The 16,991-nt window shown below is 43.5% G+C and overlaps 1 protein-coding gene across 2 annotated transcripts in view; it reads right to left on the minus strand.

Moving 5' to 3' along the window:
• Positions 1-7,373: 7,373 nt before the first annotated feature.
• siah1 (siah E3 ubiquitin protein ligase 1) overlaps positions 7,374-16,991 on the minus strand; it is a 29,593-nt gene continuing 19,975 nt past the window's right edge. For both annotated transcript variants that reach the window (XM_030426351.1, XM_030426350.1), the window contains exons 3-5: positions 12,271-12,452; positions 11,600-11,896; positions 7,374-9,677 (exon numbers count right to left, since the gene is read on the minus strand). In XM_030426351.1, the coding sequence (XP_030282211.1) occupies positions 9,306-9,677; positions 11,600-11,896; positions 12,271-12,452 (851 nt within the window). In that variant the 3' untranslated portion in view covers positions 7,374-9,305. The remainder of the gene's footprint in view (positions 9,678-11,599; positions 11,897-12,270; positions 12,453-16,991) is intronic.

Consider the following 16,991-nt stretch of genomic DNA (forward strand, 5'->3'; position numbering starts at 1 on the left):
GTTTGGGAATGTGCTTTTTATTCCTCCAGATGTTTTTGTCCTGCGGTGAGTGACCATCAGCACACAGAGGTGAAAATTGACTCAGTGTGCTTGTTTGTGTACATGTATCTTGACAGAATTCACCCTGAAGTACAAAAAAAAAACCCAAAGGATTTTGAATTCTGTGCCACAGATGTGATTTTTACGCTCTCCCCTGTAGCAACGTAATGTGAAACACCAGCGTGCAGTGAGTGTTTTAGACAATCGGACAGCCATGAAATAGTGAATGGACCGAAGCAGAAAATGTTGTACAGATAGATCCATAAAAGGCAAACACATCAAAAGTGTCGCTTGAGTAAGAACATGAGGCGGTCGAGCCTTTTGATATTTTGTTGCAAACATCAGCAGCAATAAGACCGTGAACGTGAATGTCTAACAGAAGTCAAATGATGAAAGAAATGTAAAACAGTGCTCCTCACACTTTCCTTACTGAAAACGACATCGATAAGTAGCAAAAAACCCCCATTAAACCTGCAGTAAGAAGCCGTGACCGTACATCTGGTTCGTGTTTCTGACCGCGTGACTCCTGCTAAAAACAGCCTCAGTGTCGTACTGTATAGTAACAACGTGGCCAAACCGAAAGCCATTGATGATGAGATTGACTCTCGTGGCAGAGCACTGGAACAAAGTTTACCCTATTTTAACATCGTCATATTACTGTTATTACGCTTACGTTGCCACAGCTGTGTTTATAAGGAAAAATAGTGGCGAAAATATGACAGTTTCTTTTACTCGCCTTAAAAACCGATGCAGATGCCAGCCAGATAAAGAAACTCACAACCGGAGATGGTGCTGCTGCTCACACCGCCAGAATCAACAGGAGATTCAAGTCGGCGTGGTGACGGATCGTATAGACCTAATATATTCAGCTTACTGTTTTAGCATCGTAGCATTAGCAGGTGATGTGGACGCTACAGCGGCGCTGCCTAAATGTCTATTGTGTAGGATATTGGGGGACTTACTGTCAAATATTTGGAATATATTGTATAATCTCCTGAAACTAAGAATCATTGTGTTTGTTACCTTAGAATGAGCCTTTTCTATCTACAGAGGGAGCGGGTCCTCTTCCATATGTAGCAACACCATGTTCCTGCTGTTGCCCAGAACAGGCACACCAAACACGGGCTCTACAGAGGGCCTTTCGCGTGTTTCACAATTTTTTGAGTCGAGGGGTATTTCGTTCGTAGCGGGTTGCAACCTCACCACTAGATGCCACTAAATCCTCCACACTGGACCCTTCAGTAGCTGATGGCACTCACACTCAGGTTCACTGTTGTCAACTTTGGTTTCAACAGGGCCCCGAAAAATGTTCCACCTGCTCTGCATTTCTTTTCCCAAAAAATAAAAATCCCATTTGGAGTCGCGTTTGTGGCAAAACCAAAAATAAAGGAAAGAAAAAACTATTTAGAATTCAATTTCAGATTCGCTGTTCCAATTTAAATTCCTGGGTTTCGATAGTATTCTACTGTTCGTTTTTGAATGTGCTTGTTTTATTTAAAAAAATAAGATTAAAAAAAACCGACAAAAAAACACCACTAGAGGGAGCTCACGTACCTCTAGGGAAACTTGGACTTCAGTTTGACAAGTAGATCAACAGGACTTACTTTGGTTAAGGTCCGCGAAAGAACAGGATTTTGGCGATATGTTAATAAAAATCTTTGGCGGAACCCTATTGTTAAATTCTGACTGGTTGAAGCTCTGCTGTGTGAGAGGGATGGCTGAGAACAGTCATCCTCCAGGACGCTGCTTATCTGACAGGCCCGTCGCTGGTGTGTCAGCCAATTCACGTCACATGGATGATGACAGGCAGCCGTTTGATGGGAGGCAGCGAAGAGACCTTTCAGCTGTTCGTTGTGAGAGAGGAGATTCCAGTGAGCGGAATAACTTGAGACTTTGACTGATGGATCTGTTGGACTTATCCTAGATCATCATTTGAAAACCAGTACAGCTGCTGGATGGAGGGGAGGTGGAACCAACAAACCTCGAGACAGTCGTCCCTTCATCTGACCGACTGTCTGTTCCCACACGCACTGTTCAACACCGTTCTCTTGCATATTATCAATGTTATATTTTGGCGAGTGCTATGGAACTGAGGACTTGGTGGTCCGTGTGCAAAACAACAGAACAACAGGAGTAGCTGACAGTGTGATGCAGTCCAGTCTGCAGTAAATAAAGGTTCATACGTGTCAGACTGTCTGTCCATCCGTCCGGCTTTCCGTGAGTCCAACACACAGTCAGTAGAATTATCTCTGCGACGTGTCAGAGTGTGCTGTCGACAGACGCCAGCTTGTCCCACAATGCAGCTGGAGAGCTGCTTACAGATGGAAAACATTCAGACTTCAGTTGTGGTGAGACGGTTCCAGAACTAAAATCTCACAATTTGAAATTGATTTTGGCAGTTTTAAATAAAGTATCGTGTTTTCTTGTATACTAACTACAGTAGCTGGGAGCACTGCTTTCTATACTATTATTTCCTGATGATATCTTTGTCCCTACAGTACAATCTGATGCCTCTATAACACGTGTTCTCTCATCAATCTGTACTTGTTTGTTTGTGGTTCTCTGGAGGGTTTTAAAAGGATTTCTATGATATAGAGTTCACCTCTGTATTAAGAAATAAAGGGACTGATATATTCAATTGAAAACTCATCCATTACTCAGTCCTACGGTTGTTTACTGCAGTAATAATCTGAGGTTGTAACTCAGATTAGTCCCACAGCACACCCTGAATCTGCCTCACAATACACCAGTGTGCCTCAGCAAACCATTTGGGAGCCCCTGATGTCATATGTTCAATAAGTTCCTCATCATAATTACAGTAACTTGAGTAGTTGTAATTAGTCACTTCCTCCCCTGGACAGCAGTGTGTAACATTTTTAGTGGAAGCAATCTGTTTTGACAAGAGAGAACATGGTTTTGAGCGCAGTGCTTCACTCAGAGGGACATTTGTGGAACTTTGACAAAATGTCCTGCTGCTTCCAGGAGACGTGTTTAAAAAGTCCACTGTGTCGTTCCCGAAAACAAATTCAAACTCGGAAAGGAAACACTTACAAGAAACTGCAATATGTTTATTTTAAATTGTGTTTGATTTATTTCCACGACTGAACAAACGGATGTCCTCAGTTTGTGATACGGACCCCAGAAGGCTGTGTGGCGTCAGACAGGTGGCCTCGTTCATTGAGCCCATTCAGTCGTGAAAATCAACGGATGCAGATTTTTTGATTTTTTACAATTTCTTCAAAACTACATAAACAGTTGAGAAAACAGTAACATGTCAGGCCGCGTCATGTGTTGAGCATGTTATGTGCACTGACGATTTCCGCCTCAAGGGGCTGCTGTTTAGTCTCAGAGGAAAGAGGCTCTGCAGATGTGGACTGCTCTCTGTACTTCACCACCACACACATTACCTGCACTGCTGGCCTGTAATTCATCACTCTTGGCCACAACATGAAAAACTACTTAAGCTGCAGTATTACAGTGTTTATATGTGGCTCTTTAATGATGCTTGTGAACATGTATGTCCGCTGGATGTGTGTCACAGTGAGTTCACTGCAGACACACCCAGTCCGAGTTAAACCCCCGTGTTAGGACTCCTTCTCTAAGCGCTCTGTAGTCGGCACCCCCCCCCCGCCTCACCACAAGCACGCATTTGCCCTTAACCTATAACATAATTACCCAGAGGCCCTTGGGGTGTGCTTAGCGTGCTGGCAGCATGCCCGCCTCGCATGTCGAGCAGCCCCGCGCACAGAGCTCATATTGTGCGCTCTCACGTCAGCTGGGTTTAGGTGTGGTCCCCTCAGACAGGCCGGACCCCTGTGACCACGCGATGGAAAGGGTTAAACTACACGTCTGGATTTGTCTTTCGCCTCTAATTGATATGACACAATTCTTTATATTCAAATATCCTGTAAGTGTTAACCACATTCTTTAACAGTGATGAAATCCATGAACTGATATGTGTTGGTGGAGGTTAGAGTGGCGACGTGCACTCCTCTGAGGGAGAAGGTGGATCATTAGGGACTGTCGGAAAGTTATTTGCGGGGGGAGGAGGGGGGCAGAGTCTTATGTTTCAAAACCTTCGATGGATCTCCCCCTTCAGGAAAAATGGGCACACTCCCCCTTTATATGTCAAAATACCGTGTTAGTATTTGCAGCGAAGGAAGAGCCGTGTTGTGTTCAGGACTTAAATTTGTGAATTGATAAATATTCTTTGTATATTCTGGAATTTTTCTCATTAACGGAATTGGTATTTTTTTTTCTTTTTGAGTCCGATTGCTGATCAAATAATACATTTTTTTAAAATGCACTACTCTGACTTTGAGACAGCAAGTAGACAGTAAACTAACTAGTGACTATTAAATGTAGCGGAGTAAGAAATACAGTATTTGGCTTTATGATGTCGTCGAGTGGTGGCAGTATAAAGTAGCAGAAAATGGAAAACCTTGAGTTAAGTACAAATACAAGTAAATGTACAGAGTCACATTTCATCACCGGTTTCAGCGTGTCAACATTTGGAAGCGTGACACCGCTGGATGCCGGATCAAAATCAAAATGAAGAAGCTTTTCTTTTTTTACATCGAAGATCTTCAGGAAAGTACCACTCCTTATTTTCTGAGCCAGCCATCAGCCACAGATTGACAGACAGGGGGCTGCTCACAGGCATTAGAATCTCTGCATTCGATGTTCCTTGGTGCTTGTGTTCCTGCAGCTGCACACAGCTATTCCTGGGTTCCACCCTGGCTGTCTGATCTACCTGTGTGACCTCACAGGCTGCCCCACATCCACAGACCTACTTAACAACCAGAAACTGGGGAGGCCGACAGACGCATTGGGGACAGGGGCGCACGTTGCAGATCAGGCCTCAGAGTTTTGACCAGCACTCTCATCTTACAGTAACTGTGATTCCAATAAGCCCCGTGTGTACTGATTACGACAACAATGTTTGTTTACCCGGCTGAAGAAAACAGGTATCACTTCGACGATCTCACCGCATCGGTTGAGTCTGAACTGGTACGGAGGCGTTCACTGACCTTGGTGAGCAGCTGAAACAGCGCCGGTGGCTCTTGATGAATGGTCCGGAAACATGAATTAGCAGTGTCAACATATTTAGCTAAAGATTTGCTGAGACGTCACATTTTCCCCTGATGCGGTGATAAAGATGCACAGATCTACACCTGGGAGCTGCCCAGCGTCATCGCACACAGCCTGACTGCCCTGAACGCAGGCATGGTGGGAAATTAACCCCCTTCCTCTTCGACTTTACGGCATCGTTAAGGCTCCTTCTGACGGAGACATGAACCCTGGTAACAAAATAATTTCCTTCAGAAAATTCCAATTATGCAGCGCCTATAAGGACTTTGTCTTTGTCTTCTCCGGTACAATTTTGTACATTTACATGCGCTCCTATTAAGCGTGCATTGCGTAGTTCTGACAAACTAAATAAACAAGCTCTTGTCATTTTCGTGAATAAAAAATACTGACCTTAAATGACATCACAATATCATACTATTTTACATTTTATATTTGTCGGACCCTGCCACCATTCTAATGTCAGTTTACTGGGGACCTTATTTTCCTCTGGGAACAGCTTGTTTATTCACTTATAGAAAAGAATAATTTCATTTTATATCATTACCTCAGTAATCTTGTAAATAGTAAAATTCTGAGTGCCCCGTCTAAGGTTCAGTGTGCAGCATTTAGTGACATCCTGCACTCAGGTCAGACTGTGACCAACTAAATACCCCTCGCCTGACACCAGCCTATGTGGCGGCTAAAAATGTGTAAAACGCAACAATGCAAAGTATGTTACTTTTTCATTTCTGCCAACTGATCCTCCAAAATCCTACGGACTGCATCTTTAACACAGATTCTAGCCATTCTTTAGGTACTAGTGCATAACAATTACCCGCATTAGTTTGAAAAAAAAAGGCACAATTTGGTGCACTCCAAAGTTCCTTCTTGTCCTCAAAAGAACAGCAATTGTCAAAACCTCGAGGTTCACAGTATCAGTAGCCGTTGGTGTGTGCTCAGTGGTCGTGAAATTGTAGATGAAAAGTCCTTAATATTGCAATATGTAACGTTTTGCCAGCTATATTCCAAACACAGCACTTCACCAGAGTAATCGCTATATGCTGCTAACTGTAGTCGCTGTTAGCTAGTTAGCTCGGTTTGCCACGTGTTTAGCTGTCTGGACAATAAGATCAGAGTGCAAGGGTTATTGACTCTACAGTCCAATACATAGATGTTATGACGTCAATAGTCGTTTTCATAATCTGTTGATATTTTTTCCTTTGTCATTCATTTAAATTTTGTAATGTTTTCGACTAAAAATCCTGCACAGTGCACCTTTCAAGTGCTTAGAGAAAGATTTAAGACGTCAACGATTACAGCAAACGTTTGTATGCTGAGGAAGTTCAGCTTTCATTGAACTGAAAGTCTTGGAGGATCTGCAGGGAACCTGTTTTATACAATATTAAAGATGTGCTGTGGAGTTTTCTTGTGAACAACTAAATAAACAAAAAAGGTTGTTACAGAAGTTAGATTCAGCGTTTCTCATGCAAACTTAAAAAGGGTAACTCAAGTAATTATACGTATTTAAGAGTGTTCACAGGCCTTGGGGAGTACTACTGCATATATGAAAAAAGCAGTGCAAAGCCTTTTGTGGCGCCAGAGGAAGCTGCATGACATGTGATACATTTCAGTGGCATTGTGGGTAATGTGGGCAGCAGGTTTTGAAAAGTAGTTGGATGGTCTAGCATTGCATTCCTATGGACACTGGTGGACTCATTATGGAAACAAATGATCATAACTTTTTTTTAACCAACACCATTGTTCTTCCTTGTGCCTACATTAGCCACAATGCAATTAAGTGACATCACCAGAGGCAATTTCAGAATGTATGCAGTTTACTCTGGAGCCACAGAAGGCTTTACAGTACTGTATATTTGAAAATAAAAATAAAAATAGCCCAGTTACCCCAAAACATGTAAAAACACACTTGACTGTAAAATGAAAGGAGATAGCCTTTAACATAGAACCTTGAGGTCTAACAAACATGTTGAATGCATTTTCTTCCTCAGAAATTTGCAAAGCTGAGTTTTGAGAGGATTATTCCCCCCTGAAATTCAATCAAAATAAAAAAACTTTCTAGCAGTCTTCTTCACAGCCGTTGGAAGTGCATTGGTATATGTTGTCACTCATAGGCATGCTATGAAACCAAAAGCAGGTCCTGTGCAGCAGGGAACATCCAAGTCTACAAAAAAACTGGCACTCATCAGCATTGGATTAAAAAAACCCAATATGAAAAAAATAAAAAGAAGAGAAGAAAAAAGGCACCAGGTATGAAAAAGATAGATTTATTTAATGACAAATTAAAACAGAAAAAAGAAGTTGAAGGAGAGCAGCAACATTACTGAGACTCCACATGAAGAGAAAGGGAGAGATGATTGGCTTGACCTTCCTCCCTCCTCACAGAAAAAAAAGGAAAGACTTAGCACACAAACAAGAGGACGGAGAGACAAATAGATAAAGAGAAAAACAATCCAACTCGGAGAAAACAAACCTTCAGAAGAACGACACAACTTGCTTTTTAACTACAAACACTGAAGTTTAGCCACAAGTTTTACAACTGCCTTTTAATTTTTGTTTTTAAAAGTCATTACAAAAAATGATAATTATGATAATCTCCATTTAATAATAACAATAGCAACATTGTAACGGTAGAAACTGTCCCTCATTCCTGGTTGGGTGATCAGTCAATCAGTGGTTGAGGCCGACACTGGCAGACAGAGCGAGATGGAGGCAGAGCAGAAACCAAAGAAGAAGAGCGAGGAGAGGAGAGAAAGTGAGCAGGCTTTTTGCCACATGTCCGTCTCACACACACACACACACACGCGCACGCACACACGCACACGCACACACACACCAGTTCTTCTCTCCTGCCATACAAAAAAAAGACAACTAAAATAATTAAAAAGAAACTGACTTCAGACCCCAAAATAAAACTGACTCAACTGAAATGCAGTGTTTTTTTTCCTCGTTCTGAAAACAGACAAACAAAAAATACCCCGACACACACTCAATTCATCCACCATTACATCTGTACACACAGCCTGCGATGCAAACACACCGGGCGTGTGTTTTGTGTGTGTGAGAAGTCCACTGTTGTGACATAGAAATGAAAATAGAAATGAAAAAAAAAAAGTCCAGGACTGATGTCACTGAGGGCCTTCTTAAATCCATACAGTATGAGAGCAGAGTCTGTTCTAAATTACTATCAACGACGACAGTCAACTATTTAAAGAGCGTCCGATGCACAATCTTGAGCCTTGGATGGACCAGATGAGCCTGAACGGAGTTCCTTTACTGCAGTCCTGGACAGAACTGGGTGTCTGCGGTTACGGGTGCTACGGCCGCCCAAGTCAATTGGTGGCAGTTCCGGTCCCAGCCATCGACAGCAGGGTCATCCACAAGTGAAGAAATAAACCCAAATCAGCAATAAGGAACTTCATGAGCTCTGGGTTCCACTTTGAGCTAGCCAATACATGAAGACGCCCACTGTGGTGAAGCCCAGCCACAGCCACGGTCGTAGCCCTACAAGTGTCGGCAGCGTGTGAAGTGTTCAGTCTGATGGGTACTGAGGTGGATTACCAACAGCAGGGAACGGGTGGGGGTGGGGGGTGGGAGGAGGGTGCGGGGGGGTGGATAGCTGGCTAGCTACCCAGCACTGACCAAGAGTCCATGTTGAAATCTAGCTTGAGCCTTTTCCTCAGTGTGTAGCTGTCAGGGCGCAGCCATCCTCCAGCGTCTGGGAGTGACGGCCGGAGAGTTGTAGTGTGTGAAATGTCTGAGGAGGACTGAGAGGAAGAGAAGAAGGAGACACTAAAACAAGAGTGGTGGGAAATCACTTGAAGAGTTTGACTCAACAGCTTTTTCAGTTTGTGTCCTTGTTTATGACCAAGAGAGTGCCAGACTACATGTGCGTGCACGAGTCTCACATATATATGTTCATGTGTGTTTAGAAGTCTATAGCCATCACTACACAGTTATGTCCTTGTTATTCATTCCTCCACTCATCCATTCATTCATCCATCCATCCCACCCACCCCCTGGGCCTCTGCGGCTGCCTGATCAGACAGTCCAGTTCCACATCAAGGGGGGTGGGGCAAAGAGGAGGGTGCACTGTGAGGTCACAACTAATTTATTTGACCCCTAAAAAATGCCCCCTGACAATCTGTAACTTTTTAACCCTCTTCGCTTGAAAGTTCTTAGCACATGGAGATGGTGACGTTGATCCCCAGGTTGCCGTTCTCGGCGAACAGCTGTGCGATGGACGTGTCAAACACCAGGCAGTCGCTGTTCATGATGGCCGTGGCGATGCCCTCGTGGATCGAGCGCGGCGTGGCCTCCCAGGTCAGGCGGCGCCGGTGCCCGTTGAGCTCCAGCCTGTAGGCGAAGTTCTCGGCCTGCTTGCGAGTCCCGATGAGCTGCACGATGGCAAAGAACTGCTGGTGGCCGTCGTACTTCTCCTGCTTCTCCAGCACCAGCATGAAGTGGAAGCCGAAGCACGACTGCATCATTACCCAGTCCACCGCGCCCGGCAGGTTGATGTCCGTGGCCAGGAACACGATGTCCTCCCCCTGGACACATGTACACAGGTTACACACGTTAAATCATCATCACTTCAACAACTCTATACTTCAGTATTGTACACAGGGAAACCTAATGATCAGATTTTCTATTTTTTTGGAAAAAACATTGCAGATGAGTTGAATCACAATGAACGAAATAAGTACATATTAAAATACACTTATACAACAATATTTATCGTGTAGCAGCCACACATAGAATTTATTAAGCCCTGGCAAATCTTGTAATGTCCTGTGGGTGAGTGTCAAACTGAAGGGAAATGCCAACTGTTGTCTGGGGATATGGACATATTTATGATGCTGAACATGTGGCAGGCATTACATGGAGGGTGGTCATTTAAAGGGGCACTGCAGTGATTCAGCAGTGAACATCCATAGAGAAAAATGTAGGTTCTAAATCAGAGCAGCAGGGGCTGAGAAAACAGAGACTATGTCCCTAGAATGGGTTAATTAAGTTAAATGATAATGACAGACTGGCTGCCCGTTAAAAGTGCAATATTTAGAAAGAATTGGCCACATATCAAATTCATACTCAAAACAAATAGGGGGCAGCATATCACCTAGCTAGTTAGCTCAGTTAGCCGTGCAGCAAGTTATTCGGACTGGGATCATTTGTGTTTGCACTGCTAGCACAGGGCCAAAATGGGACGGGCTAGTTGGACAGTATGCCAACTTCAGAAGTTAGATCTGTAACACAATACATAGACATCATAATATCAAAACTGCTATCAACTCACATTCTCTGTTGATGATTTTATTTAACTATTGAATGTTTCAGCTACAATTCTTACATACAGCCCCTTTAAATGGATAGGGACTGTAATCACCGATCAGCGCAGAGGCGAAATACAGTGCAGGCCCAGTTGTGCTAATGCGTAGGGATACGCAGGTTCTACAGTTGAGAAAATGTAGTGCCAAAAGAAAGGGCGGTCTGACGGCAATGTAAGGCGGTGTGAATTTTCTCTATACAACATACACTTGAACTGATACAGATTTTTTTAGGTGAGCCTTGTTTTAGGTGGTTAAAATTCGCTTTGCATCTGGACCCCGTTCACTGCAGTACAAAGCTGAGCGTCTGGGCTGGAGCGGCTCTCTGCTCCTCCAAACTGAGGCTGCACTGATCTGCAATTACAGTAGGGAACAGACAGACTATAGATATGTACTTTATATGACCCCACTTCAAAAAACACAAACTATCCCTTCAAGTCCTGGTTATGGACACCTCGAGGTTGCACTACCCTGATAATAACACTATCACTTGCCAAAAAAAATAATAAATACAACCATTGATTTATATTTTTGTGTGTTTAAGTAAAATATAAAAAAGTTTTTCACAAGCAATGACTCAGTTTTCCTCAGCAACACCTTTGACTAATAGCTGGAACAAACATTACAATCCCATAAGGTTCTTACGCAATGGAAATGCTGTTGACTACTCCACCTTTGATACGACATAGCAGCAGGAGATAAACTAGTCCATTCAGCTCAGAAAACCCTTTGGCTTTAGTTTTCAGCCAGAAAGCTAACGTTATGCTAGAGCAAAATTAAAATCAATAAGATTGCATACCATAAACAATCAAGAAATATAATTTGACTGCATGTTTAACAACAAGATTAGCTAGCTAACCAGCATACAGCTGTGTGCCACAGCCTGAAGTAGTGCATTTCATAGTGAATGGGATTGTGGGTTGACTGCTTGAGTTCAGATAGGGATTAGACTACTTCCTGCAGCTTGTGTGTTCGAGGTGCCTCCTGTGGTGTTTTCAGAGGAAGATGCACTGTAGGTTACACTATGTCTCTTACTTAGGCTATATCGCATTAATCAAGAAAGCCGGAAAAGACCAGCTAATAAGAATTGAGTATGGTATATGCTTAGTTAATAAAGAAGCGGAAGAGACAAGTCAGAGTCTGACCTGCAGTGTGGTGATGGACTTGTGCTGGTGCATCAGGTGAGGCATGACAGCGTCCAAGGAGCCCTGCCACTTGCAGGAGGCGCCGGGGCACGGGCAGGAGTACGGCCGGAACTCGCACAGCTCTTCGTGCTCCGTCTTGTCAGTGTGTGGGAGGGTGACTTCGCAGCCCGACGAAGCGTACTTGCAGGGGAAGAGGACTGAGTTAGCCACCTTCTCCATGGCTAGGTTCCTGATGGAGCCCAGTGGTCCTCGGCAGGTGGGGCAGCAGGTGAGCTTGGGCCGACAGTTGGAGCATACCTGGGAGAGGACGGACAAAACATAAAGTTAGTGTTTCTTTTCCTGGAGTCGTTCTTCTCTTTGATGTCTGGGAGAGGATGAAATGTCGTCAGGTGGCCAAGCACTCAAGATTTGACTATTCACAGGCATAAAATGCATTTCGTTTATTAAATCAACACTGTAATAAAGCTCGTCTCGTTCAACAGTGAAACTAGCTCAGTAATAAAGATTTTCTCTTCCCTTCTGGAAACCTTTGGCACAATGATGATTACATTTTGCAATTTACTTTTGCAGTATGCAAACAACATCCACACATTTAGCTACTTAATATATAATGCCAGTGAGACAATCATTATATTTGCTGGCTTTGCGTTCTTTCCTGGCTAAATACATACCAGGTGTCCGGACTGGCACTGCAGGATGGGGGGTAAGACATAGTCGAAGCAGACAGGGCACTCGAACAGGCTTGCCAGGTCACTGTTGGAGGCGGTGGTGCCTGACAGGGTGGGCACGCGCTGGGAGGGGGGACATTTGGAGGTTCCAGTGGGCAGCGCGGTGGCAGTCTGGCGACTCATTTCTGATAAAGATGGGGGGAGGGACATGAGGAAGACACTATATCAAATTACCATAACAAAATATATCGAACATATTGTGAACCAAATTTAATTTGTCATGACATGTTCCTCAACAAAAAATTAATACAAATGCATTTTTCACATCACCATCGTGGCAGAGCAATCCATAACTTTCAATTCAACACAAAGCCATCATCATCATCATTATCACGTCAGACATCACCGTTTTAAAGTCATGCAGTGAAATAAAACCTCTCTCCTTACCAACGCTTGGAGGAGCTCAACCATTGTTCACATGAAGACATGCAGGTACATGCTAAGCTAATCTATTCTCATCTCATCAGTGATGCTCAGAGCCAGAACATGCTGTGTGTTGGCTGTATAATAATCTCACTTATACATACAGATTTAAGTATCTGATCTATGCTTATATTATTTATTGATTCATCACATTTATATAAGTAAAATCAATGATCATACAGTCGCAAACAGCATCACTGCCAACAGTCAGTGTGGTAACCCACTTGTTTCAATCACTGCAGACCAGCCACACTATGTTACATGTGTAACCACAGAGCTTCAAACCATTAACTGTCATGGGAGGGGTTAAACCACCTTTCTATAGCACCACATGAGGAATGAGCCGTGTACACGTCAGTGTCCTCTGCCTGCCTGACAGACTCTCTACGGTCTGAGCCTACTGTGTACTACATGTCTATTATTGTCCCAGCACCAAGCCAGAGCAGCACAGACTCTCTTAGTCACATACATAAAAAAAGAACCGCCAGACAGTAAAGTGAACTCAGATGTGGTGTGCGTGTGTGTGTGTGTGCGTGCGTGTGTGGCACTGCTGTTTCCTATCGTGCTGTGCAGTTGCCTTGGTAACCGGTTTGTGGTTAAGTATGGGATGGCCTGTGGAGCAGAGAAAAGGAGAGGGGAGGGAAGAAGGGAGTAAAAAACGATGGGCAGGAGAATAGGTATTTGTTCAGGAATATGGGACAGAAAGCAGCGCTATTGGAGATGAAAGGAGAGAGGAGGGGAATGATGAAAAAAGGAGGGAGGAGCAGGAAAGGAGGAGGAATGAGACAGCAAAGTTGAGAACCAAGCAGGGCAAGCACGTCACAGATGGACAAAGAGCTAGAAACAAATGGAACACGAAAAGATGAGGATGAGGAAAACGGAGGAGGAGAGACGAGGAGTGAAACGTGTGTTATAAGCAAAGAGTGGACAGCACAGTGTGGGTGTGAAGCTTTCAGAAACAGGAGGAGAAGACAGGAAGATGAGCCTTTTATGTCAGGTCTTTTCTGTGCTGTGTAGGATGACTGTGCATGCCTGCATCCCCTCCTACTCTGCTACCTGGCACAGTTCACCTCGTTTATAGCCCCACCCACAGACAGACGCAGCACCAGGAGACCCACAGCGGGGGAGCAAATATGGAGAAAAGAGAATACAGTATGTGTGGGAGGTGAAGAGAATCAGGTGGAGAGGGAGTGCAATATGTAGACAGACAATACAACAGCTGGGAAATTAACACCCACCTACAAAATAATGCCAAAGCTTTGGTCGAGGCTGCTCAATCTGCCTGACACAGCAGCTAATTTAACAGTTTAAAACAGATAGAAAATACTGAGTCAGGGAACATCGTAGGTGGTCTTACGACACTTTCACACTGACAGGACTTTTTTTTTTCTAAAATATTTTGCATGTGTACCAGGACCTTTCTGTCTTTATACCCAATTTTGATGACTAGCAGTTAATCTTTTTTAAAAGCCTTAAAAAGCAGTTTGATCCATGTTAGTTTTCTACACATAGTACTATGAAGCAAGTAATTAGTCCCAGTGCTCCTACTGAAGATGCCTTCAAAAAAATTCAGGGGTTTTTTCCTGTCGACATTGTTGACCACACACCCATGGCTATTTGGGTTTGCCCAATAGCCATGATTACCACATGCAATGCTTTTATCTACATCATCACTCCTTGCATAAGCATCACTTTAACATCTAGCCTGGTAGCTGGCAGCACTGCCAGTGCATCTGCTGGGCCAAAGCTTTTCTGCATGTGCACATGCACACACGCCAACTGCAGAAGACTGGACCTAATGAGAGATAACATTAGCTGGCTGTAACTGTGCCTGCTGGCTTCTAAAACACATCTGCTGTGATGGAGATAATGCCAGCTATTAATAGAACTTCTTAGCTGGCTAGCATGTAAGCTAGCAGTAGCAAAGAGCAGTGGGACTAAATTAGCTGAGGACATTCAGCCTGGCCAAGGCCAGGGTCACTGTCAGCTAGCATGCAGGACTGGAATAGCCAACACAGGGTAGCTTCACACAGACAGTCACAGGCTTGGCACATATAGCTCCAATACAATGAAATCATCAGAATTGGAGGCTAGGGTTGTGAACCGAAACTTGGTTCTAAATAATAAACGGAGTACTTAATGCCAAGTGCTGGGTACCTGTGAACATTTCTTACATGTCAGTCATCTGCAAGGTGTCAGGACCTGTAAACAGAACAGTGAGCTGGAAAGCTAGCATGCATGGCTAGCGTGTCACAGCAGCAATCGTAGTAATTACAGGGCAAAGTGCAATGTAAGTGGGAAGTTCATTAGCTGCAAGTCAGGCTGCATGTTAAATCTTCACAAACATTTAAGGCAGCATAGCATCGATGTGAACGAGTGTACCGTGTTCAACTTCTTGTGGTCCCCGAGCTACAGTGTGTTAGTCTCAGCTGACGCCAACACATCGCAAGGATAATACATCCATACATCTTTAAACATACCCCGTCCCTCTGTTTTTATGTATAGACTCCATGTGTTTGAAGTTCGGGGTTTTGCCCTGCCCCTGAATGCACTTTAGTTCATTGAGAACAGGGATTGATAAGTAGAATCTGAATCGATAAAATTCGAACAATACCCAATAATTTGTTGTAGATAGGTAGCTTTATTAGACATGTTTGAATCTTAAGTATTTCTAAATTCACTGAGGTCTTACAAAAAATTATTTGAAATAGTTTTTTGGTTGTGTATAGATATATCCAAGTTTGAAACCTGCAATGTGTTTCTGTCTGTGTTTTTAGCAAGCTTAATAACAGTTGAACAGTCTTCTCACACGGTACTAATGTTCGTGCATTATCAATTTCCAAGAAATACAAAATATAGCTTTTGCTAAGTGCTTATGTGTAATATAAATAGAAGGTGTAATGTTTAACACTGACTCCATTCTGCTCACACTAACAGCGCGACCTTATAGTTACAACTGACCTATACCATGTCCTTAAATCATTACTTAATGTCCATGTGTGATGTAGCCATTATAAAAAGGATACTTGATCTATTTGGAAGAAATGAACATCTTTTTGCATAAAGCTGCAACATGTAAGATCTGACTACCTACCGAAATCAAAACAAATAGATCTCAGTAACTACTACTTGCTGCTTACCATGGCTGCTGTTAGCTAGTTAGCTCAGCTAGCCATGCAGCTGGCAGTCCAAACTGGGAATGTGGGGAACCAGCCAGTGCTGGTGTTTAAACCACTAGGCAAAGGAACTTTAGACCTGTTGGTGCTAGCTGATTAGTATGCTCACTTCAGTCTCGCGCTGAAATGTGTCACCTGCGTTATGTGGCCTGCTCAGCTCAGGGATCATTTTTCCCCTCACGGACTGTTATTGTGGACACACACCGCTACGTTCAGTTGGCGCAATGGTGCAGAGCCAAGAACCGTCCGTAAAAGACAGAGAATGTCCAAATCATTTCACACTTGAAAAAGAAGATAACGAAAATCGGACCGGATCAGATTTCTTATAGTCGGATTAAAACACCTAGATTATACAATTGATAGTTGCATTACTGCTGCATGTATACGTTCCATCAGATCGGATCGGATTTCCACGTGACAGATTTTTTTCCCGGGACTGTGAGCCGGAAGTAGAAGAGTAGCGGCGGTGGGGGCGGCAGCGGCGTCTTTCCTCCGAAATAACTGCAGGCAAACGAGACATTGTGCATCTAGTTTGAGTAATTATCATGTACACCATATACGTAATGTACAAAGATGTAGCTTTGTCTTGCTCTTTGTAGGCCATTTTTCTTGAATGCCGAGGCAGAGTTTGTTGATACTGGTGATGTAAAGAGGTCAGCCAGAGGTGGCTCTGTTACCACTAGTTGAAATGGGTACAGCACCACCTATCGTACCAGGGTATGACATGCTCCGGCCAATAATTCGATTTTCTCACCAGCATGTTTACTTGGACAATTGCAGTTGTCCAATTGATTAGCATAGTCGAAATATGGCTGTAGTCCGACTAAGCTGTGCATGTAAACGCACTGAATGATTCAACATCTGAACCGAAAGCATCCAGTTGTTCACACCAGCTCACCAAGCGTTGCTGACACAAGCTAACGTAAACATTGATGTTAGATAATTTAACATAGCCATCGCTAGTTAGAGTGTATGGTATTTGTAGAGGCTGTATCCTGATGTTGGTATGGCTAAATATCATGTTAAGATGTGGAAACTAAAATGTGTTAAATTGCAAGAGAGTAA

This window comes from Sparus aurata, chromosome 8, assembly GCF_900880675.1.
Source record: "Sparus aurata chromosome 8, fSpaAur1.1, whole genome shotgun sequence".
NCBI classification, from domain to species: Eukaryota; Metazoa; Chordata; class Actinopteri; order Spariformes; family Sparidae; genus Sparus; species Sparus aurata.